This window comes from Barbatula barbatula, assembly GCF_947034865.1.
Source record: "Barbatula barbatula genome assembly, chromosome: 14".
Lineage (NCBI taxonomy): Eukaryota > Metazoa > Chordata > Actinopteri > Cypriniformes > Nemacheilidae > Barbatula > Barbatula barbatula.
The window spans coordinates 8,198,965-8,224,977 of NC_136777.1; the positions used below are offsets into that span (position 1 = coordinate 8,198,965).

At 37.9% G+C, this 26,013-nt stretch overlaps 1 protein-coding gene across 2 annotated transcripts; it reads right to left on the reverse strand.

Moving 5' to 3' along the window:
* Positions 1-1,630: 1,630 nt before the first annotated feature.
* On the reverse strand, positions 1,631-25,973 carry parga (poly (ADP-ribose) glycohydrolase a). 2 transcript variants are annotated; one of them, XM_079472790.1, is made up of 18 exons: positions 25,768-25,973; positions 25,013-25,076; positions 24,376-24,942; positions 24,098-24,227; positions 23,595-23,720; positions 23,401-23,481; positions 23,027-23,101; positions 18,348-18,440; positions 16,910-17,064; positions 12,107-12,186; positions 11,949-12,009; positions 11,396-11,471; positions 8,679-8,826; positions 5,124-5,202; positions 4,913-5,021; positions 4,556-4,661; positions 3,646-3,774; positions 1,631-2,910 (listed from the first exon to the last, which is right to left on the reverse strand). In XM_079472790.1, exons 2-18 carry the CDS (start codon positions 25,045-25,047, stop codon positions 2,729-2,731), a joined length of 2,232 nt encoding a protein of 743 aa, XP_079328916.1. In that variant the 5' UTR covers positions 25,048-25,076; positions 25,768-25,973; the 3' UTR covers positions 1,631-2,728. The 2 variants fall into 2 exon arrangements, with proteins under 2 accessions (XP_079328916.1, XP_079328915.1); XM_079472789.1 differs by having other exon boundaries at positions 25,810-25,909.
* Positions 25,974-26,013: the final 40 nt, after the last annotated feature.

A 26,013-nucleotide genomic window follows, 5' to 3' on the forward strand; every position in this document is an offset into this window, starting at 1 on the left:
ACATTATCAAGTTATCCAAGTTCCCCCTACATCTTAATTATTTCAAGGATTAAACAGCTAAAATCAATAAATCTAATCTGGTAAAAAAGTAGCCTATAGTAGCCTATGCTATATGGACAAGGTTGTCCAAATGTGACATAGCATTCACAAAACTTGAGTTTGACAATTGAGATCCTTTTAATTGTGGAATTAGAATTTCAATTCAGCTTCAATTCCTTTGTCTCCCTTTTTTGTCATTCATTTATATTATTAAGTTTTCTTATTAAAACAAAAATACAAATTAATGGTATCACATTGATGCCAAAGAAATACCTGGTAAAACAATGAAGATTGTAAAGGACTTACCCACGTGCTCATGTACACAATAATATGGGTTATGCAGTATCACACATCACAGCATTTTTGGTTCATAATAATATGGGTTAAACTAGATTAACATTTAAAACAGCAAAACAGAGAAGCACACAACAGCAACAACGAAGAAGTATAAAATCTTGCAACCACTGTTTAAAATGAGTGCTATAAAATATAGATATGACATCAGGCTATAGAGTTGTGCCAAGCCCTAATGAGACCATTGAGATTTTCGGTACCCTAATTTTGCACAAATAGGCTTTCCTAATGTTTTAAGGGATTGTGCAGAATTCTCTTGAACATGTGATTTCAGTCATATAGATTGATGGTCTTTATGTTGCTGAAATATACAGTCTGAGCTAATTACCCTCCCTCCCCCCTCAATAGTTTAAAGCTACTTTCATTACTCTTATGGGCCAACCACCAGAAAAATAAAGCATTGTCATCAATCATGACATGAGTCACTATCAAATGTATTATGATTAAAGCATAGTGCTAAGATAACAGGTGGCGAAATGTCAAACGCATCAATGATTTTTTGACATGTCATGAACAATTTTTACGTAAAACAATATTGAGCGATTCTTACCTTTAAAAGATCACAAATAACTAATTGGTCATCTCTTGTGAAATTGTACAAAGTTCAAGATAAGTCAGAGTTTCAAACGGTGACGTTGTTATCAATATAATAAAATATTCACATTTGTCCTTAACAACACCCAGTTTGACTGGCAGGTGATCAACATTAAAGTGCCTAATCCAAACTCTAGATTGAAACAAAAAAGCATCTTGTAACCAAGCACAAGTAAGGTCATGCAATTATGAGTGAAAATGCCATTTTGGTGCCCTCTGACTTCAGCTCTTGAAATAGATGGAGCCAAGAGGCCCAATTCCAGACATCTTATTACAGGCAGCAGTCATTTGAAAAACAATGCGACTTTATACCCTCAATGCAAACTGTCTGTTTTAAAATTCTTTTTTAATTCTTTTTTAATTTTAAGTACTGCTGCATAATACACCCATTCCACTGACATTTGCATTTCTATTACAGTCCGACTCTTTAACAACCTCAGTTTGAGAAAGCTAAATCTGCCTTTAAATAATTGTACATTTATAAAAAAACGACCTATGGTACACCAAGTGGTACTTCTCTTGGAGGTTGGCATGATGAGGTTGAAAAGTATCAGAGATTAAGACCAATCACTACAAGGATGAAGACTAATGATCAAGAAAGGACAAACAACGAATCTGATAAATGAGGTCAAGACTTGTCACGCTATCATCTAACTTTTAATAAGAAATATGACAAATATTATATTAATTATGACAACATCAATGCATAGCATTGAGCATAAATAATTGAATATTTAATTAAACAAAAGCAATATAACTCTGCACTGATCTATGTGTCTATTTGGTTAAAAGCTTCATAGAAAGAAGAAATCTTGGCATACATAGACCTAGCAACAAAGAACTTGTGTTCTTGTTTCTGTATATTACAGGTTTTCTTCTGGGAATGGAAATGCAGAATTACTGTAGACTGTTGAGAGTTATTTTTCACACAATAAAAACAAAACACATAAGTATCATAATCAACAATTTAATTATCAAATTATAATAAAATAAAATAAACACAACATATGAAAATAATCACTTCCTTTAAATATCAACCCCATTTCTCAAGTTTCTTTAATCAAAACAATAACTGAAACAGTAAAAACCTTGAGCATAATAAACTAAAAATGTCATGCAGAGACGATATATATTTTCCCACAATTTGATATTGCAGCATTTCCATAAGTGAATAGACAGGTACTTTTTATCAACATCTAACATTTCTATCATAATCAAACATTTTCACATCTGAAAACTTGAGCAATACTTTCCCCTTCAAAGTATGGCAGAAAAATCGGAAAAAGTCAATACCTTTTATAATTAAGTGTCGGCGGGGACTAGTGTATTTAGAGGTTTGCATGCATATGGTTTCACCACAGACAGACATCACCACACACTTTACTCAGTGTTAGTGGGTGCCTTGAGAAGTGCAGGGGGAAAATGAGAACAATGCCTTTCTCTCTGACTTTAAATATATCATTTAATTTCTCGTTTCATGCACTGATTTTTGACCACCAGTAGATTTGTCTGGCATTTCCAAGAACCAGCTTAAAAAACTATCCTAAAAAATTACCAAAAATAATGAATTACATATTGCCATAATTCCTGTCCCCTTCTTCAAAGTGACTAGAAACCTATACTCATAGGTAGAAATAAAGGCATAATGTGCTTCCCTAAATACACATGTCTGAAAATCACCTAAAAAGTCTTTCTAAAGGAAAAAGCAAGCACTAAGGCATTGGTTAGTCACCAGCCAGCATTAATGGCAGTTTGCAGGAGAGGTGGAAGGCTCACTGAGGCTGTCGCTGGGACCCATGTTAGGCCCCGGGTCTGGATCGGAACTGACCTGCTCATAAAGGAACCCATACAGACTGACATCAGGCCTCAGGGCAGTCTTACACAGCACATTAGAGTACTGCTTTAAGAGGCAATACAAAGTGCCTAAGAGACAGAGAGAGAGAGAGAAAAGAGGAAAAAAGATTTGAGGGATGGTGAGCATAATGGCGTCAGCGGAGTCCAGAGCTATTCATAAATCAAAGAGCGCTTGGCTTTACTGCGGTCTCCACTTCACTACAACAGATAGCTGACAGCGTTTTCCAAAAAGCTTCAATAAATGTCAAAAAGGACAAATGGAATAGAAACACTTGTGGCAGAGATACACAATTAAATTAGGCTATTTGTCCTTTTCTATATGTAAAATAAATCGTTCAGTATAGCAAATAGATGACCACTTTTCTTAATAAATGTGGTGGTAGATAGTTCTGCATATTTCATGAGTAATCAAGGGCTTTCAATATATTTATAACAATATATAATAAAATTATGAGTTTTCAGATAAATCTTTTTTGATTGGAAATTCAATTAATATGCATAAAAAATGTTCCAATTATATTTTGCACTGTAAATTATATTTTATTAATTATGAAATTATAAATGTTAATATTTTAGATCTATTTATACATTTATTGAGTAATGCATTGGTTAGGCAGTTTTCCATTCTACTATTCCACTAAAATTTCCACCTGGCATGTGTCAGGTGATCAAAAATATGGGGCTTTGAGAGATCAATTCACACAAACTCCTCAGTTGGTAAAAATATCCACACCAGAACAAACAACCTGTTAACATGTTTACTATAAGTATAGTAATCTAATTCAGATGTAGCATGTCCCTTACCAACAGTGACGTGTCTGTCTTTAAGAAATGTGTGCAGATCATGCACGTCCCTCATGAGTTCTTCATCTCCAAATGTGAAGTAGGCCACATCTCTGCCGGCCTCAGCAGCCGCCATCAGCTGCAACAGAGCTGGAAGTACAAATCAACAGTGTTGACAATGAGCAGCAGTTCTACAGAGCCCTTAAGCCATAAAAAACATTAAGGATGCATTTCATTATAAACCGAGCACCATATTGACAACACAGCCATTTTCTTTCCTCTTTACCATAAAATGTATTGCTCGCATCTCTAAAGAGGAATGACAAGCATGCATTAATGCATGGATTCCTGTCACGCATGTATGGAACATGAAATGAGAAAAAAGCAAAAGCAGATTACCCCCTCCACCCCATTGGCACAAGGGAAGGGACAATCAACCCTACACAGCACTGGTCATACATTCCCTGAGGGTCTCAAATGACTAAAATAAGATGCAATAAATCATAAAAATAAATAGTGTGGATGTTTTATTCTTGCTCTGCGTTCTTAGCTTTAGAAAAAAAGATTGGCACATCCAATTTGTTTTTAAAAGGTAAATAATCCATGTCGAACAACCCCTATTAAGGGCCTCAATCTTTGTCAACCAGCTTCAAATTGAGTCTAAAGATTTTAAATATTTAAAGAGGTTGAATGCAGCACACTGATGTATGAATATTGTTAAAACGAGAGCGACCAATTACAGCGGGTAATCTGTAGTATAACTGGCTCTTACATAAAAAAAAAGAACTACACCGTGGGCCTAAAAATAACAAATTCATTTAGAATGCAAAGATTCATTTACTATTTTAAACAGCTCTCGATGCAAGCACACACGCGCACACACCCACTTAATTCATTAACTAACTCCATTCTCAATATGAATGTCCTGTACCTTTGAGTCGAGTGTCGCCTCCAAAAGCACCACATCCCCAGTTTCCTGTGGCAACAGCAGAGAGATTCTGAGGGTCAACCCCATGCCGCACAAACCCACAATACGCCTAAAAATCAGAGACATGTCACACATTATCAAAAACTAAAAACATCTTATCTCATTTATCAAAGCATATGAGACAAACAAAGAGACTGATGTAACTACCAATTCAAGCATTTAACCAACACATAGAAGACTAGGTTAAAGAAAATCAAAGGCCTTTAGAGCATGACAAGAGGTCAAGTATTTTCCTTCTTATAATCTCAGTGTGAAAAAGAATTTCTTTCAGCACAATTTGTGCTCGAAGCCCCTGCTGACCTTGTTTAGCTCCCGGGTCATTTTCTCAGGTTGAAATTGTTCCATGAAATGCCTGTACTTCAGCGCATCCAGGGCAACAATCTCAGTGCGCCTCCGCTGCCACTCATCCCTGAATGTGGAAACGGATGTTATGTGAGGCTTCCCTCATTTTTTTTCTCTCATGTTGTTGAAAACTGTATGAAGGGTTTCTTAGTTACAAAATTGTTCTTACCTGGGCATCACATCTGTGTGGTTTTCTTTCCATCTGTAGCTCTCTGCATAGCCGGAGTACTTACTGTATTGTTCGGTGCCTATAGTAAATAAAAAAAAAAGTAATTCATTTAGAAAAAGTCTACATGTAAATTGAAGAAAGTAAAAATACATTCAAGCAAGTGTAAACGAGTATTATTTAACAACTTGACGTTAAATCTTTTATTTCGTTCTTTCCCTCAAAATATTGTGATATTTTGGTGAGACGACTGTATTATAAGGCAGCCTTCTAACCTCTAAATTATTAGAAAAGTAAACGCCATGAAGTCATAAAGCTTAAGCAGACAACAGACAGACAAGATTACAGAGAAATGAGAAAAAACAACTCTGCTGTTTCTCAGAGGATCATTTGAACCTTTAGGGACCAAAAATCTCAGATCACAAACTACATTTTTATGCACTGCCATGATTTACATTTTGAATCTCAGTGCATATATATATACACAATGTAGACTGCTTTGAGGTACAAATACAAGATTTAACCTTCCAGCTTTGAAAGACATTCCAAAAGGTCAATGCAACTATGCTGTAGACTTCTAAATATGAACCTTCCTGTTCTGTATTTTATGTCAAAGTCATTAAGGTGTAGGAACACTTCAGGAATTACTTTAATTTCCCTTAAAACCAGAATATGCATAAATATCCTTTATTATGATTTTTATAATCAGCGCCGTCCTTACATCCCAAATCCTCTTCCCTCACCTTGATTCAATTTGCGTTTGTGGCCAGTTTCAGTGGCACTCAGACAAAGAGCAATCACAAGATTAAAATCCAGCCCGGTACCAATGCGTCTGAATTCCTGCCAACTCTACTGACGCAGAAAGTGCATTAAGGACCCCATGTCATGATGCATTACCGGCGGGATATGATTTGCTGCGAAGGAGAGTTGTGGCGCAATAGAAACAGAGACGACAATGAATATTACGTTTGTTCTAATAACTGTGATGGAATGGCTGGATCCATTAGAGAAGGCCGAACCCGCAGTCATTCATTGTGGCCAGAGGTAATACCATTAAGTGGAAGGGGGGCAGAAGGGGTGAGCGGGAGAGTATAAGTAAATGAAAGAGAGAGAGAGAGAGAGAGAGAGAGAGCAAGCAAAAGTGAATGGGAGAGAGAGATGACTAATATCCAAGCTCAAATCTATTTGAGAGTATGATGTGCTGGGGTAGAACGCTCCCAAGTTCACCGTGACTTTGAGGCGTATTTCCAAAAATATGACTCACAGGGAGCTGCCCTGAGAATGACTTTTCAATAGTATGGCCAACTTCTGCACAATGACTATCGAATCTTTTTTGGTTCTAAGGCAAATAGCGTATCAGTGTGCAATCCGTGAGATTTTGATTTATTAACATTCTGCACACGGTGGCATGTGCCGTGCTTGGCACAGCGTTTTGTGGTGAAGATTTAAGTGTGTATGGGTGGATGAGGAATAACATTAGGTGTGCGAGTGGGCAGCGGCCAATCACAGTGCAGCCATTTTACATGGTTGTGACTGCATAGAGACCTCAAAAGTAGAGCTATCAACTATGCAAACAATACCGTGGAAAAGACAGTCAACTGTTGAATTTGTCTTTCCAAAAAGCTGTAGTACATTTAGACCAATACGATTTATAAAGTAAATCTTTATTTTTTATCCCCAACTTACAATATCGGACAAATAGATGTTTACAGGACTAAGATATGACAGGTTTTTTAAACACAAAATGTATAAGGCATCTTAAAAACACACAATATGCATGAAGAATAATATCATGAACCACTGCTTAGGGGATAATTCAGAGTAAAATAACGTCAGACGTCTTATTGCAAGCACTATTTTCAACTTGCTGTCAAATTTTAAGGCGGTTTAGTTGAAGGCAATGAGATCATGTCTAGCGCTGCCAGAGGTGTGTGTGTGTTGCTACAAGAGTGCAGTAATAGGTGAGAAATGATCAGCAAGACCCACCAAGAAATTAGGGAGAGAAAGTGATACCTTTTGGATGCATAGGATGCTTTTTTTACTCAGGACCTGGGGTGCTGTTCAACCCTGTCACTCAGTCAAACAGCGCTGCTCCTAAAGGACGAACATGGTGACGGAGGACTGGGGATGGAGAGGATGGGGGGAGAGATATGTGGGGGAAGGGGGTTGTCACTTAACGTGTTGACTCAAGCACAGTGAGTTGGAGGGTGAAAAATAGGGCAATTCAGCTAGGGAGAAATGAGGAATATCAGGGCTGCTCGAAGTCCAGCGTGAATCAATGTAATGGATTTACGTTCAAATTGGATGAGGAGGAAGGGGGCGAGGGCTGAGAATCGAGTCTGAATGGAGCCTCTGTGAGCAGTGGCAAATTGCTTGCAACAAAAAATAAACTGAGGTGCAACTCAGGCCAGTGTTGGAGAAGTGTGATTATATAGCTGAGATGGACTTCAGTATCGGATTGTGGAAGAAAACCTTATTAAACAGATTAAAACATTGATAATCTCACACCGCGTTTAATGAAATTACATTAATTGCCCTAAAATTATAAAACGAGAAGAGCTGCTGTTACTATACGAGTTAAAGGGACAGTTCACCCAAAAATGAAAATTCTGTCATCATTTATTCACCCTCTTGTCATTTCAAACACATTTGTAAGAAAGTTATACAGGTTTCAAATGACAAGAGGGTGAATAAATGATGACAGAATTTTCATTTTTGAGAGAACCAACAATTTAAATAAACAGTACACATAGCATACCCTACTGTTTTTATTGTTGGTAAAATGCTCCATCTCTGGTTAGTCAATTTGGATAAAATAAATGTAATTCTATCATTTATTCTACTCTTCTAACCAGATTTTGGAACATGGTTCTGCAAGGCAGGGAGCTTTGTCGATTTTAGCTGCATCTAGTGGTGAGGTTGCAAATTGCAACAAACGGCTCACCCCACTTGACGCACTACAGTGGCTGATACTGATCTATGATGTCATCGCATTTTCGCTTCTTTGCAGGAGGATATAACATATTTATGAAAATGTGCAATATAGAGCAGTTTGTTGTTTCTACAGTGGCCCCAAACAGACATGGCAAAATCTATGCAAGGGGAACACGGTGTATGTAGATAGAAATAGCTCATTCTAAGGTAATAAAACATAACGCTTCATTATGCAAGATCTTTATGCACAAATGTGTTTTATATTGCATTTCCTCCTAAATATTACACACAGCACCCTTAATGCACCTGCAATGAACTTCTTATGTAAAAATCCATGTCCTCATACTTTTAGTGATCTAGGGCATCTAACAAATGTAATAACCATGATAACTCTTCTCCATCTTGACAGTTAAAGCAGTAGATAGTTAGCACCTATATTGAGCCACGGGTTCCTCTAAGGATAAAACTCTGATTCTTTTTTTTTTAAACAGGCTGAACAGCTAGATGGGAGGAACCAGATATCTCATTGGTGGGAGACTTCAATCAGATAGAGATGTGCGAGTATGTTGAGGACAGACGGAAGGGAGGAGAGGACAGTTTCTAAGGCTGCGTGTGTGTGTTGACCTGTGATGATGAGGCACTCGTTGTGTTCCAGAGCTTCAGTGAAGAGGCGTGATATGATGAGCTCAGGGTTGATGAGGAAGCGAATCTCCTCCTGGACCAACCCCAGACCTGTCACCCCTCCGCCCACCATCCTGTTCGCGAAGTCCACCTGCGGCACACGCAGACAAACACAGAGCGAAACACACATACATCAGCTACAAAACAGCTCTGCTCAGCGGGTCTAAAGGGAGAAACGTGTCCGCAATTTCACCCTTGAACATGGTGTGAAATGACGTCACGGTACAGAGATCGGTGACACTCGTCTGGCCAATTTAACAAGTGTGAATTGTAATATCTGGTGACATAATAAAAAGCCTGGCTAAAAGGTTTTGGTAAAGCACAGGGGTGGAAAATCGAGTGATGTGCTTGGATATGCACATAATTAAGAAAAAAGGGAAACTAACAAATCTTACAATTCGGGGTCGACCATTTGCTCGTATAATTCGACTGTTTAAAGGAACAGTCCATCCAAAAATATTCTGTCTTCATTTACTCGCCTTCGAGTTGTTCCAAGTCTGTATAAATGTCCTTGTTCTGATGAACACAGAGAAAGATATTTGGAAGAATGCTTTTAACCAAACAGTTTTTGGTCAACATTGACTAACATAGGAGGAAAAATGTCTTTGTACAATGAAGTCAATGGTGGCCAAGAACTGTTTGGTTACAAGCATTCTTACAAATAGCTTTATCTGTGTTCATCAGAACAAATAAATGTATACAGATTTGGAACAAGTCGAGGGTGAGTAAATGAGGACGTAATTTTTATTTCGGGGTGAACGGTCTCTTTAAAACAGCAGAAGCTTATTTTATCTGCCATATTGTATACAGGACTTACTATGTATGTGAATGATTCCTTTGTGCAGGTGGAAATGTTTTCTGTCTTAACATGTTAATAAAATCTTACAGCTTACATTGACACATAGGACCCTTATGGTTTCTGTCCACCGTGACACTTTGGGTTCGTGTCAAGGCCAAATGCCACTTCCCCTGTACTGAATAATGGATCTGTTAAGCATTATACATTACCCACAGAGGTCAGAAAATTCTAACAAATTACTCTTCATGGCTGACCGATTATCCTGTGATCTCGTATAATGTTGTTGTTGAAAAGCCACTTGTTTTTGTATTATGTTGTTGTTGCAAAGCCACCTGTTTTTGTTTAGGATTTTGTATCATATAGTGTAAAATACAGCAGTAAACCTTATCTAATAAACCTTATCTAATAATTTATCTTTTTAAGTACCAAAATTTTGTAGAAACAAAATTATTTGATTATTTCATAATATATATACAGGACACACACCATAAGTGCTTTAAACACTGTTTAATTCTGTCTAAAGGCCATACAAAGGCCAGTCTCTATCACGGGTGTTTACAGTTATGCATTTTTATTGATGCACAAGAGCAGAGGAGTGCAAGCAGCGGTACTAATACAGGCCCAGGACAGCTCTGAGAAGGTAAACAAGGGATGCGCAGGACCCCTTTGAGGCTTCGTTCTGCGGGCTGTCAGGCCAGGCTCACTGGGCCACAGCCTCCTCAGCAAGACGACGGAGTAAAGGGGAGGGAGGTTGGCAGGCTGCCATATGATCTCGCTGATCAGGTCACTCAACTCCGGCTCCTACTGCTCCGCCTCTCCTCAGCGCTACTGACAACCTGTCAGACCATCCCACCCTTCCAGAAACATCCGTCAATCTGGCCTGCAGGACCACAGGCTCCTGGGACCTCCCAGGGCTGTTCATGTGTGCCCATCAGCTGTCAGGGCGTGCCCTGCCCCACCCGGGTGAAGATGAGGAGAGGGGCAGAGAACCCGGGCAGACAGACTGAGCAATGGGTGCAGCAAGAAATATGATTGGCTGAGAGATGTTTTGTTTTCTCTCATTCCGTGACACGGTGAGCAACACTGACAAACAGTCTCAGACTCAAATCTAAATTTACAGTCCTAAAATGAAAAACAGCTGGCCAAAATCTTGTAATTTCAGTTTAAGAATCGCTTAATATGACAAATATGATTAACATGGCGCAATTAACACCTTACATGTAATTTTAAGGAGTATTTAACCTTCAAAATTAAAATTTCATTATTATTTACTCACCTTGTTGTCATTTTAAACCTGTGTGATTTTCTTCAGCAAAACACAAAATATATTTTGAAAAAACGTTGGTCCCCATTGACTTCTATGGAATCCAAAAATCAATGGAGACCAATGGTTTTCAATTACCAACATTTTCAAAATATCTTCTTGTGTTCTGCAGAAAAAAGAAAGCCATGCTTGTTTAAAATGACATGAGGGCATGTAAATAATGTTGAATTTTCATTTCAAAGTTAAAGCTTAATTTCGTAAAGTGGCAAGAATCATTTTACAGTCCATAACTATTTACATTTACGCATTTGGAAGACGCTTTTATCCAAAGCAACTTACATTGCATTATCCTATAGATTTGTTTCTTAGTATGTGCAATCCCCTGGGATCAAACTCACGACATTGGCGTTGTTAACGCCATGTTCTTACCACTGATCTACAGGAAAGCTGTAGCCAAATTGATGTATCAGAAGTCATATATATAAATATATATATATTACCAAACCTTAGTTAGTCTAGTTAAGTCTTCTGTGTCAAAGTAAGCTCACATCTGACCAATATTACAGTCAATGTATTTACAATGCATTATATTCTCACCTGCAGCATTTCATAACCCTGATCCTCTATGGTGCCCTCACAGGTGATATGAAGACGGGTGAGCTGTGTATTGGAGCTGAGGGCAATAAAAAAGATCTATTAAAAACACTATGAGCGCTTGCCATAGCAGCAGTATAAAATAACAAGGAATTAGTGAAATGTAAAGTTTGGATAAGGTTAGAATATTGAATTTACGCAATTTGAAATATAACTTTCAGAGGGGTAAGAGTCTAATAAGCAAATCAGAGTGGCAGTTTGGCTTGGCCTTCACTGCCACTGAAAGCAATTGGCTAAAGTGACTTCACGGTGCCAAACTTCATTTATCAAGTACAGAGTTTTGAAGGAGTCATTTCTGCAAGTGCGGTACTTGTAAATGTGCAACAGTTAGAGGGCTCTCTGACATTTTAAAGTAAAAAACTGTACGTATTATTACAATTTTAAATAATACAAACAATATATATATTAAATGAAATAAATTGAGAAGATGAGAAAAACTTTTATTCAAAAAATGTAATAAACTAATATATAATAGTATAACCATGTTAACGCATACCTTTCCCATTTTGGAAAATTGCTCAAACCCTGTCTTGTGAATGTCACAAGGCCAGTGGGCACTGAAGAATAAAAAAAAAACAAATATTTAATACAATAATAGCAAACTTACAATGTCTGAGTAGGTATCTAAACAGTTCACCACATCCACTCTCTTACTTGACATAGTGACTCTTCTGAAATAGCACAACAGAGTTTTGAGTTTCTCAATCTTACGTGGGGAGGAACCTTCAAAGAGTCTGGAGAAACAGAGACAAACACAACTCAAATTAATAAGCTACTTACACAATATTCACATTTAAACAATATTCAACACTGCTACCACAACATCATCCTCTTATTGTTGATTATGAACGTCAACTTTTGCAGGTTAGTGCCTCATACAGAACACGTGGGAACAAAAAGGTCTTCACTGCTTCATCTCACAAGTCCGTTTGCTCAGAGCTCTCGCCTGTGATGGCCCCTCTGTCAGGACAACAATGACACGGACCCACACCCGCGGGCTCTGCAGCGCTCGCGTCCCATTTCACAAAAGCTGAAAGAGATGCGTGCTGCTTAGCTCCCCTAAAGACCATTAAACAACTGCAGCCTTGCTTTTAAAAGTCACAAATAGCAAAAGCCTTGAGTTATCAGCAGCAATGCCCTCTACCACACCAAATGGCTTCCTCCATTTAGAAAACTGCAGTCTTCGAGCTAACCAGCTTCCACTTACATTCATCTTTCCTCTCATGGAATAAGCTGAAGAAAAGGGTGAAACAAATGAAACGACTGTGGTAAAGCTGATGCACTAAAAGCCCTTGAGGAACGCAGACGGACTAGTCATGTATTAAAGCATTCTACATATAGGACGCTTGAAATGGGGATTTTATGTAATTGCAGCCTGGAAGGCAACCTGTCATTGACAGAAGATTGACGCTGGATGGGGAGATAGCGTTTTAGTTAGAAACAGATTGCTGACCTTTAATGTCGGGTAATGAAAACATAAATATACAGCAAAGACCACAGAACAATAATCTATTTTAGGATTTTATAAATCTGATTTGCTACAACACAATGACAGGCTGGGAATTGCAGGGTATACGATGGGAAACAAAAAAGAAAAATCTCTTAGAGGAGTAGAAACGCACCAAATGTCATGAAAGTCTTGTGGCGAGTAACAGCCACAAGACTTTACAACTGTAAATGCATGTTTCAGACTAATTTAATAATTGAGTAAATAATTGTATATTAAATAAAACTACATGATTGTTTTTGTTTAATGTCCGTTTTCATTTCACTAGAAATAATTCAGCGTTAAATCCAAAGCTTTACAAGAAACAATGACGTATCTCCAGACTTAATTCATGGATCTGTATTTAGTTTTGCGGGTTTCTGCAGGAAAGCTTTGACGCACACAAAACTAAAGTAAATGCATCTTCAGCTTGCCCATATGTCATTTCCCAGAGGGGAGACTGTGACAGGTCTGCCAAACAAGCAATCTCTAAATTGCCTGGTGCTTGATAGCGGCAGTGCTCAAGCCAATGAGTAAACTGATGGACGCTCACTCAATTAAAGTGGGCTGCACCGTAACGATCCGCATCTCTGGATCTTCCGCTGTCTTACACCGCATTCCTGAAGCCACGGGTCACAATATCACTCCACAAAGTACTGGGTATTATGGGTTGCAATATACTGATATGTCGATAAATGTAATATTTATAACTAGAATGACAAATATCGTGTTAATACTGCATTTGATAATATTGTAAATAATTCAGTACCAATAACGGATTTACACTCTGAAAAACTCTGGATTTCTTACCTTTTCCATTTAACCTTAAAGTCCCAATGAAGTAACATTTACTCCATTTAGCGCCGATTAGCATTGTGGTTAAATTTATTTCTGTAAGTCAATCCACTAAAAAAGATTTAAAAAAAATGTCTTGGTAATTATGAAAATACTGTTCTGGAATGGCAATTTTATTCCCTTATGACATCAGTTTGATGGCTTGGGCAGAACATACATTAACCCTTTTCCTCCTATTGTCATTGTGCTTCGGGGGTCCATGACTGAATGAAATGCCTACCTTTCTAGATACAATTAAATCCTCAGAATTCTCAGAAAGCACGCCTTCTGTTTTTCTCATTCATTATTTCATTATTTTTGGTAATACAATACTGAGGTTAAGGCCATCACATACCAGCTCACGGGATTTTGAACAGCCCCTTAGAAACTATCTCTGCCTCCCAACAATTAATTTTAAGTGAAGTGAAAAGAAAATGTAGAAAATAAAATAAATCTGTGTTGTTCATTTTAATATTTATTGCAAAGATATCGTTATGTAAAATATTTTGGCCACAATAATCGTATTGTAGCTATAGACAATTTAAGCGGCAACAGCATAAAGGTTATGTGGCCCAAACTTACCTTCCCTGTAGAATAGTATAAACCAAAATATTAATTTTAATATAAATTAAATATAATATAAATTGTTCAATTATATAGATCAATAAACAAACACTGACAAGAAGTTAACTTCGGTCCAGGAGTGTGCGTCTGATGAAATGGTCTATAAATCTGATAACACAGTGTAACACATTTTTGTTTCTCCCAACTTTTTAATAGTTCTTGTACAATTCTGTGGTGCTAAATATTGTTTAAGTGTATATTTAGCACAAATACATTTTGAGCTGATATCATTAATGACGATACTGTATATAGTATACTACTTACATCGTACTCCTTACATATCATTTAAAAAAGACTACAGTATTACCATGTTACTGTATCATGTTAAAAAACAAACAATATGCCAACAGCACTCAGTTTGTGTGCCATCATTCAAGTCACAAATGTGTCCTTTCCCTGTGTTCCCAAATCCAATTAGAATCAATGCTGATATCACTCAAACCGATTTTATCTGTAGCACTTAAGCTATGTCCGACAGGGAAGATAAAGTCAGAAACACTGCAAGCCAAATGTATTCTACAGCCTCTTAGATATCCAGAGGATCTAAATACAAGTACTTGATGTGCATGGGGAATCAATAGCCATCTCAGCATGACAGCCTAAAACTAAGGGCTGCTATGTTTTTCTGCAAGTAAGCCGCACGACAACTTACAAGAGTTTTCCAAATAAGATTTCAAATGATGTTGTTTTAACTCCGATTTGCATTGTAACAACTTGATCTCGGTGTCATCACGTTACATAAGCAAATGTTATAAAACAAGCCTATTGGATTAAGGCAATTGGACAATATCCCTGCAATTTTTACAAATGCTGTTACCATCTAAATATTAAATATCGATGACAGATGCAAGATTAAATGCTATGACAAAACATAATCTTGCCCCAAACCTATGCCATTGATTGAAACAATATTTCAATGTTGGGCTGCACAACTGTTGCTATAGATGCTGTGCCGCTATATAATAAACAGGTGTTTTATGTCATAGCTGTTACAATATTACTATCTGTACCACAGCTGGACTGGTGTGTTGACCAATCAGCATCCGGTACCCGAGCCATCAGTTTTATAATGTCATATAATCAAAACATCTTCATGCGAAGAGCTGAAGGGATCCTGCTCATCAGAGGAAGATATCTGAAGAAGCACAATGACAGATGGGCGATGGATGGCCAAAGACGTCACATCAGTCTCTCTAGAATCTAATTCGTTTCTTTTAATCGGCCTGTAAAGGTTTGATTTAAGTACTGTGCCACATGAGCGCCTTTGTTGCAGAGGCACAGTTTAAGGGGGGAGAGAAACTCCTACACGTTGCCTCCTCTACACGCAGTAAAACATTGCGATGAAATCCATCAAACCAAACAACGGCAAACGAAGAGTTGCAAAGTCAACAGAGACCATAAACTGTAGTCTCATTTAACATTGGCCAAGTCGACGCAGTCTCCAGTTCACAGGTCTATTGCAACAGTGGGAAGTTAAAGGGACAGTACAATCTAAAATAAATGTCATGATTTATTCACCCTCACATGGTTTTTAAACTGTGACACTTTCTTCTGTGGAACAAAAAAGGTATTTTGAGAAATGTGGTTTTGAATCTATACAATAAAACTGGGGCCAGTGTTATTTGGTTACCAACATTCTTCGAAATATCTTCTTTTGTGTTCTGCAGAAGTCATACAGGTTGCTAATAAATGATGACAGAATTTATATTTTGGGGTGAACTATCCCTTTATAATGGTTGTGCATACTTCCACATCCTTGAGACATCAAAATCTATTGTCTTGATCTACAATCCAATTGTATATTCGTGTACTTCTAAAAGTTGAGTAAATTAACTTTGGTAAATATTTCCATATTAAAAAAAATGGTAAAATACAGGTTAGAGATTACTTTTCCTACACTCCAAAGTTGTTCATCCAATCAAATGGTCCCTAGATTAAGAATGCCCCTCCCTCAATACGTCCTTCAATGGGTACTGTAGTACCTCAAGGTTGATGACTGCGATGTAACTACAACCAACAGCTTACATAAAAGAATACCTGTGATACGTAGGCTTAAAATATAAAAACACTTAATTGCATTAATTGGAAATGCATTTATCAGGTTGATTTATTGGGTCTTTAAAAGTAGTTATTTTCATCACTACCCCCACTCCAAATCTCAATGTATGAGGTTCTCTGAAACTCAGTATGAGGTTCTCTGAAACTCAAATTGGATTTGTGAATGTGTAAGAGTGTAATTTTGATAAAGAGGAGCTTTTACTAAACTTACACTTACAGGAGTACCTACACATACCACATATTAAGGAGGTAAAAATCCATTGTTAATGTAATAGAAACAGACAACACGAAAATGGGAAGCAAAATTTAATCACATCGTGACTTACCTCAAAGCCTACAAATTAACTGTAATTTGGATGGAAAACTAAACCCTAAGATAATCAATAGCCAGACCTGAAAATATGTCAGAGCTCCCCAGAGAGGCTCCGGAATCTTGTAAAGAGAGGACATGTTACCTGTAAAAATTGATCTCCGGGTAGTTGGAATATTCAGACTTGCGCGAGTTGCGTCTGGGAAATGTACAGAAGAAGGCATTGGCAAGAAGGCAGGCAATTTGTTTCTGTGACATGGTCAAGGACTGATTCATCCCCATCTTAAGCAGAGGGATTGGCTGTGGAAGAGGAGAGAGAGGCAAAGATAATTAGTTTAGCCATTGACCAAACAGGGAGACAGAATTACATTAAGCAAATGGCCAGGAGTAATTACAGTGCCCTGCTGTATTCCACCATCAGCCGGCAGCATTTGCATTGTGGGTCATTCATCTCTACTGATTGGACTTAAAGACTCTTTAAGACCAGTGTAGAAAACTAATCGATGCAAACATTAATAAAACGTACGTAAATAAAGAGTGCTAAGCAAGGAGACAAAAAAAATTGTGACTTTCCTAAAACACTGATGAGTCAACAGCCCAGTTGAGCCCATATTGAGACGTGAATGTGTTTTTGTAGAAGCGTAGTCTTTTAGATGTTAAATTATGGTATTTCATCCCAAAGATTTAGGAAAACTTTCATTATTATTCCAAATTTGTTTGGTAATTCTAGTGGTGCAGAAATTATGCGCTTATAAAATGTTTAGTTGCGTTTAATTTCATGACTCAACGTTGCCTTCTGGCAGTCCTATGCAGTTTACATTTAGCAAAAGCTCTTACCAAAGCAAATAAAAAACACTAACTTAAAAAATATTTAGATATCCGTGAATACCGAGATCATATTTCCCCCAAAAATTAAAATTATGTCATCATTTACTCACTCTCAAGCAATTTCATTTCTGTATAAGAATGTTAGCAATGTTCAGTTCTCGGACTTCATTGACTACCATAGTATGAAAACTAGAGTAGGTAATCTAGTCAAAGTTACCCCAGAACGATTTGTTTTCTTAAATTCTTTAAAATATCTTATTGTGTGCAACATAAAGAAAGATTTGGAACAATGTTAGCATTTGTCAGTTCTGGGACATCATCCACTACCATAGTATATATTTTGTTGTGTTATACAGAACAAAGAAATGAAGGCCTATACATATTTTAAACAACCCGCGGGTGTTAATGATGACAGACATTTTTGGTGAACTGTCCCTTTAATGTGCTTATCGCAGGCACAATGTTTTAAACCCCCTTATTTGACAAACATGTCGAAAATTAGTCAGGTATATTCAATTGAAAGGGTTATTATTATTTTGTATTATGTAGTATCATTTAATCAGGGACAAATCTGATGTTCAGGCTGATGAATGGTTTTCTTTGGCTTCCATTAGTTCAGATCCTAATGAGACACAATTGCTCATGTGGAAGTGTCCTTCACTAGCCACTGGTTTTACATAGCAACACTTTTGACCCACTGACCTGCTGTAGACATGATTATCACTACTTATCTATAGTCCAAACATCGGACTTACCTGAGTGCATATCTCAGGCATTTTCACTGTCAGTTCCACCATCGCAGGCAATATGTTGTTAAAAAGACGCTGTACTTCACAATTCTCCAAACCCTGCGAAAGAGAGGTTACGGGTGTTTGTTAGTTATTTACAGAACATTTTACACAAGACCTGTTTCTTCATATCCAATATATCTTCTACTAAACCTTATGAATGTCTTCCAGTTTTTGCTTCTTTGCCAAAGGAGATAACGTATTTATGAAACCCGCTCTGTAGAGCAGTTTGTCGGTTGAAGGCTACTGTAGAAACAACATGGCGAAAAACATGTGTGGAGACCCACAGTGTATGTAAGTAGAAAGGCTCATTCTAAAGTACTAAAAAAACAAAACGCTTCATCATTATGTAAGGTCTTTATACACCTCTGAAGACATAGTTGTGTTTATTATATTGCATCTGCCAACATTACCATGTTTACTCCTCAAACTAATAATAAAGAAATAATATTCAAATGTCAACTGTCTGGTAAGAAACAGAACAAATAAATGAACCATTTTCTTGTTTCTCTTTTCCTGGGGCCTTTTTCTAAAAAAACATTTATTGGAAAACAACTGCCAGAAAACAGAGCCATTTTGTTGAATAAGACACTTGAACCCAGCTGTCGACTTGTCATAAAGAGTATTATTCAAGTGTCAGTGTCAGATTAAAAAAATGACTGGCTGTCATGCTGTCAGGATGACATCAATAGGTGAGGAAAATGATTTGCATCCTGGGCTGCTGGCTCTCTGGTTAGCTGTTTCTGCGGACAATCCCAGCAATCTCGTAATTGCCCGGGGCTCTGCATAAAGCTGAATGCAAGGAGTTTCACAAAAAAGAACCCTTTGGTTTCTCAGTGTAGTAAGAAAAAACATCACTCATATCGAGAGAGGCAGCAACAGCCCTTGATCTATTGAACAGAGGTCATAAAAACGTAATTTGGGGGATATTAGGGGAGCTCCCATGGTGAATGACATCACTGAAGTAGAAATAAAGAGAGCCAGTGCACTTTTTAGTAGAATCCAGCAAACCACCATAGATCTTATACCAGGTGACCGGCATTAATGTGCAATATTCCGGCATGGCCGTGGATGACAAAACAGCGCGAGCTGGCTCAGCAGCCTTATATGATTTCAGCAAAATAAATATGCTTCTGTTTTATCATCACACAGATTTACAACACACTTATTTACAAAAACATTGGCTGCAATTGGCAGCGTGCTCCGTCATCGGCCCATTTCGTCAAGGTTATAGGGCGTGCTCAGCTGATTAAATGGGCTTCCTGGAACAGATGCAAATGCGCTGAAGAAGGAGAGGCGGCGCAGGGCTCCTGTGGACGGGAAGCTTCGTCTGACAATTTAACCAAGGAGCATTTTTACGCCCGTAAAGGAGGCCTGACTAAACGCTGTCATAAGTAATGACCTGCTTGACATCGTAAAGTGCTCCTCTGGGTCTAATGAGTGAGGAGAGCTGACAGGCCCGATGGGTCTGAGCTGAGGTTGCAGGAACTAGCCCTTACTAAATCAAACTGCCTCTTATTCTGGCCAACCAGAAGCTGTTGGAGCAACACATTACAATCTTCATCCAATCCAACTAATGAGAATGCACTGTATAAAAGCAATGTATAAAAGCTATATAAACTTTGAGATGCGAGACTGCTTTAAATTCCATAGAATGTATTAGTCACAGTATTTTGTACAACAGCAGCACTTGTGCCTAATTTAATTGGCATTATTTTGCTGGCATGTATGCTCACATAAACGCACTGCATAATAGTTTCTGGGAACTCCCTCCATTTAAAGACGGCAGCATAAGAAGGTTGTGAAGGCGTAATGCAGTTTTGTGCACTGAGACAGCAGTGTGAATTTATCAGAGCCCACTCCTCTGACACTTCCATTTCAGGGTAGGCCTGTGGCTCAACAACAATTTATGACACGACAGGGTCTAATTTGTATTTTGCTCCTTTCCATAGCCATTACACCTCTGTTGTCAATCAAAATCCCAGAAGGCGTTCACTTTGTGACAATAACTGGAGACCTGTGGTAACTGACACGATTTTAAGACACTTTAGAGTCTATTTACACATCGTATGGGATGGTATGGTTACAAAAGCCTTAAGAAATGGTTGCATTAAATATAAAACCCAACTAAGAAAGGTGATACCTCCTCAAATATTCACGTAAACTTGTAACTAAACAAGTGCTTCACAAGCATTAAACAGTGACATAAACATTTTTTATTTCAAATACTTTTCTAAGCCTGGAATTCCACTTGAATGTCTGATATTTCCAAGATTCTAAGACTGTGGGAATCTTGGAAGATTCTTTAGTCTATGATTCATGTGGTCTTGTTGAAATATATATATTCCCAGTAAAATCTATTTTTCTGACTTGCAGTCTATTGCAAGCTCACATCTTTCTGACTCATTCACTACAGTTTGAGACTCTGCTGTTCTCTTAATCTCAAAAACTGAAAATAATTTACCAGCTCTTTAGCCTGACATACCAGTGCCCTCTATTGAGGATAAAGAGAACACAGACAGCTTGTGCAGAATTGTAGGACAGCATTAAAACAAAACAAAATAGAAGCAGGGTTCACGCAACAATTCTAAGACTCATCCAGTTTTTTATAATAACTGCACCAACAAAGATTTTTTATTTATAAAACTACTTTAAAATAATAACCACTTGTCACATTTTTAATGACTGTGGAAACCCTGAATGCAAAACATTTACCTAGCACACACTTTTATCCAAAGCGACTAACAAATGAAATAAAACATTACTTTGACGTTTTTACGACAAATAGTTTAAGTAATATGAGTAATATTTCACAGTAGCCGCCTCACAATTTAGAGACACCGCACTAGTACAGATCTATAAATAAACATAAGCCTTCTAGTATTTATGGGCAGCAGCATACTTGACTAGAGCTGCAAGCAGTGTACATGACACTGCATTGATTAAGTATAGGAAATAAAAAGAACATATAGATTGTATTGCACAACTGTATTCATAAACTGTATCTGGGAGCATACAGAGGTTTCCCCATTCTTATGTGCATCTAATCTATGTAACCAGCCCTAAAGGGATCACGTATGCTTACCAAATGCATATGTGCAGTAACAACATTATAAAGAGGAAAGAGCTTAAGAAGAAAAGTACAGCTGAAGATGTTAAGTGGACAGTTTAAAGGACTGGCCCTCTCCAGCACGCTTCATTACAACAAGGTGCACTTTGCTAATGGCTTTGATTGGCTCCCTTATAGATTTAATGGCCGCGGTTAATTAAATTGAATAAAGCCATAAAAAGACACAAGACTTCTATTGATTTAAACTGGCCTGAAATTATTCTATCAAATCATTTTAAACGTGCACGGAAATCCTGAGGTCTTAGCCGAAAACCATAAATCCAAGAAAACCACAGCAGCGCAGAAATGGATTTTGTGTATTAATCTAAGATGGGACGTAGATCAAAGTCTGCAATTTACAGAACCCTAGGGAAGGATTCAACACGACTTGTGATGGGTCGAGTCCCCAAATGTATAGCCTGCACAAACAGTGGGGTCAAGGAAAGAGGTCGAGAGACCCCCTTTAAAATGTTGCTCTCCATAAATTTCAGGACTAGCCCTGTCTGTGCTGCAAAACAAAAACAACAAATTTAATGGAAACGCAAACTTACAAGTACTACGACATAAAACAGACCACTATTTAAGTCAACCTCTTTGCCAGATAAGAGCACTCGTGTCATCTTCCTAGACCCACCGTCAAAACCAGCTTCTGGCTATGAAAAAAGTGTGGCCCATCTGTGGAGTGTGTTTATTTGCAGTAAACAGGGCTCTCATCTCCCTGGTCTTCCTCTACCAGCTGCTGCTCGTTATGCTGAGTGCCCACCTCTGTCTTAATTGACTAGTGCTGGATACAAAGAGATCCCCGGAGACGAGGAAGCAGAAGGGGCAGACGCGGGCTGCTTGCTGCGTATCCACTTGGAGGCTAACCTGCTTCTTCTCTTTGACTGAAGAGCGTAATGCCTTTAGTGTGCCAGTAAATTCAAAACAGTCGGATTAAACAATTACAGAGCATTTTTAGCATCCCGTGGGCCTTCTGGTCTCATGGTCACACATCACAAGAAATCACACTTTCACAAATCACAGACCTCACTGCTCTCACTTCATTAAACCAACAGTCTTATGGATTTCATTATGCCTGCTGTATCTAATTGCAAGCACTGTATGATATAGATAAAAAGAAATATGACGGACAGCATATATTTATTTTTACAATACTTGACGTTTTTATCAGTACTCCAAGCAAACAAGTCTTTATCAGAAGTAATGTCAAATAGTAATGTTACGGTTAAAAAACCTAGTTTTACTGAACAACTAAACTGATTCACTCATAATTATTTGCTTTTGTACAATTTGTTTAAACTCATTAGAGATCGGGCAGTTGTAGATTTAATTTATTATTTCCGCTAATGACACTATCAAATGCAAATCAACCATCTGCATGCACATTATTTGGTACACTTTGAACAGTATACAGCTGGGGTAAGCATCTGCATAAATACATTGGACAAGCGGACTGGTATGTCCATCTCTGGCCAAAGTGATGCTCTATACAAAACAAAGATAATTTTCTTTTTAAAGAAAAACATGTGTGCCTTACCTCAGTGCAGAGAACGTTCAAAGCTGTGAAGTCCCATCTTTTAGCATGTGCTGCATTGTAACTCAATATTGCATCCTGTGAGTTTACAGAGAAACACATTTTTAAATATCGAAAATCTGTGATGTTTAATAATTCAAATATAGTTCAGCCAATACAAATGTTCATATAGGGAAAACCACTGTTGTCTAAAAAGAAAATAAGTAAAGGCAAGTTTTAAATACTAGCCCTACTAAATTACATCATTTAGCAATCATCTTGGTGCAATTCTGCCACCCTCTGGTGGTACAGTTTCCTTTACATATTAATCTTTTTGACATTTGACAGTGCCTAATCGGCCAATGTTAAAATGATTTAGAGATTTCCAACAAACCTACCCTTATATCAAGTGAGCTTTTTAAGCCCCCTTTTAAAGCACTACAAATTAACTCCCAACGACTCTGCACTCCACTTCCATCCTGAAAAAAGGAACATACATCATGGAACACTAATAATGGTATGTCACATTTCACTTTGTATTAGTATCACAATGTGATATTGCAATTTAAAATGGCCTCAAGGTAGCACTTACCTCACTTTCCACAGGAAACAGGTTCTTTTCTGAACAAGGCATTTTTACAGACGTATCATCCCAGGAATCTCTGAATTTGTGTAATGGATATGGAATGGGGATTTCACCTGCTTTGAGCACATCTGTCTGCAAAACAAAACCAAGAGACAATTTTAATTGGTTATGATGTATAGAATCACCTTCAAATCACTAGAACAAACACATATTTCAATGACAACTATATCTGAGGTTTCAAAAGATAACAATAGTTTTAGTCTCTTCTGAAAACAAATACTGCTACAAAGAAATGGCAATTTGTCTCGGCTTTGGTAAATGTGAAGTACAAAACGATTTACTGTAGGGCCAATTTAAGTATAAGCCATCACTTCAGTCCAAATCATTTGAAACATCACCAAGTCGGTGAGAGGCTTGGGCTTCCACATCCTGATCATACTCGGACTGACAGAAAGTCCTTAGGCAATGGATGAGAACATCACAGTGTCGCTGCGGAGAGCATGTCTTACCCTGATGAGTACTTTTTGATTGTCTGTCGCCCTGAGGTGAGGCAGGGACTGTCCAAACTGAGGCCTCCGTCTAAGCTCCTCTATTGGGGTTCCAAGCCACTTCGTTTCTTTTTGTTCGTCCACTTGCCCACTAAACAGAAAACACACATTTTCTTTCATTTTCATTATGGTAATTTGTAATATTACTCATTGCATTTACTTAATATTTTATAACTGTGACTTATGTTACAGTTCAGAAAACATCGTAAAAGGAAAATTCACAAAACACAGTACTGCACCTTGCTGAAGATGATGTTTGGCTACAAATATACTCTTCAGTAACAGAGTTTTGCTCTGCATCACCCGTTTCCATTTCTGTCACTTCAGATGTGTCTTTGGTGTCATCATCTGGATTTAGGATTGGAGTTTTGGACTCCGACTCGGGGCAAGCAGAAGCATTTTTGCCCAAATTGATCAGCTTTTCTTTGCATGTTGGGCTATGCAGGCTCACCATCTCCACATCTGTACTAAATGTCTCACTTGCATTTAAAGGTGGGCTCAGGTCGGTCATCTCTGAAGCCATGCAAGTAAGCTTACTGAGCTTGGCATCTGGGGAGACCTTTTCCCCATTGCTTGGCTCTGTCTGAGCAGTTGCATCATTGCTGTCCACGGCATTTCTTAGAAAGGTGTCCTTTGTGTCCATGTCACATTTCGGGTCCTGCTTGGCATCATCTTGCTCCTTGCGTTTTCTTGTTGATTCAGATGACTCAGAGTCTTTCATGCCATCTTGACTGCTTTTCTTCTGTCCACTCTCAAAGGAGACGTTGAGTTCCCTTGAATTCTCAGATGTGGTATCACCATCATGGCTGTTGAAAAATCGCTGCTTTAGACAGAGACTGATATCAATATAAATAAAACATAACATAACCAGCTTACCTGTTGGTTTCTGTCTTAGATTCATCCATATTCATTGTAAGATCACGTTCAGCCAAACAACGTTCTGAAACAAGCAAATCGATCACAGAATTTAAACTGAAAGTCAACGTTGTGCAATATTTCAACGCAAAAGTGAAGACTAAAGATTGCAGCATGACTCGTTTGACTTAAGGTTAGTAAAGTTGCAGTAAAACGTGAGGAATGAACATTTCCTTTAACTTGAGCAGGTAAAATGACAAGCTGACTTTAGTTTCATTTTCCACATAAACTTAACCATCAGCCAGAGCGGCCTTTCGTTTCTTCTGAATAATTATACCGCTATTATAACTGCTTCATCAGTGCTAGTCACATATCCGTTCTCAAGGAACGATATGTGCATAAATAAGTCTTACAATAAGCAGGTGTATTCTGTTTATGAGTTATGGCTAGGCTAGCTCAGTGAGAACAAAAGGGTCCCATAACAAACAAAAGGCAGGTCAGTATTAGCATGAATTTCTAAACTAACACATCAGCCTGCACAGAAATTCATCTTTTTGTTAGTGTATGACCTCTCCGATGATCCTAAAGTAGTTCAAATCTAAAAGCGAAAACACTATCTAGTGTGATGGAGCCTTGCAATATGAACAATACATTCAACGGCACACAGCTTTAGTAAATTATAATTATCCGTCATCTGCCATTACTAGTGATACAACACTGCAAACGCCGTAAGTACTTTATCTTGATATTTGTGACTATGACACAAACAATCATACTTGCACTATTCTGCTTTGTCTTCGTATCGTTGTGCAGCTCACACACATATTCGAGCTCTTTTCCAACTGCGGACGGGAAAATAACAGCTGTTTATGCGAAGGTATTCTGCTTATAACAACCTTTCAAAAGAAACAATACACTTAAACAGAATTAAACACATAATAGAACGAGAGTGTAGCGTCACTTCCGGGCTCGCTGATTGGTAAATTCTTGTCACGTGATTGAAAGAATGGTTTTAAAGGGAT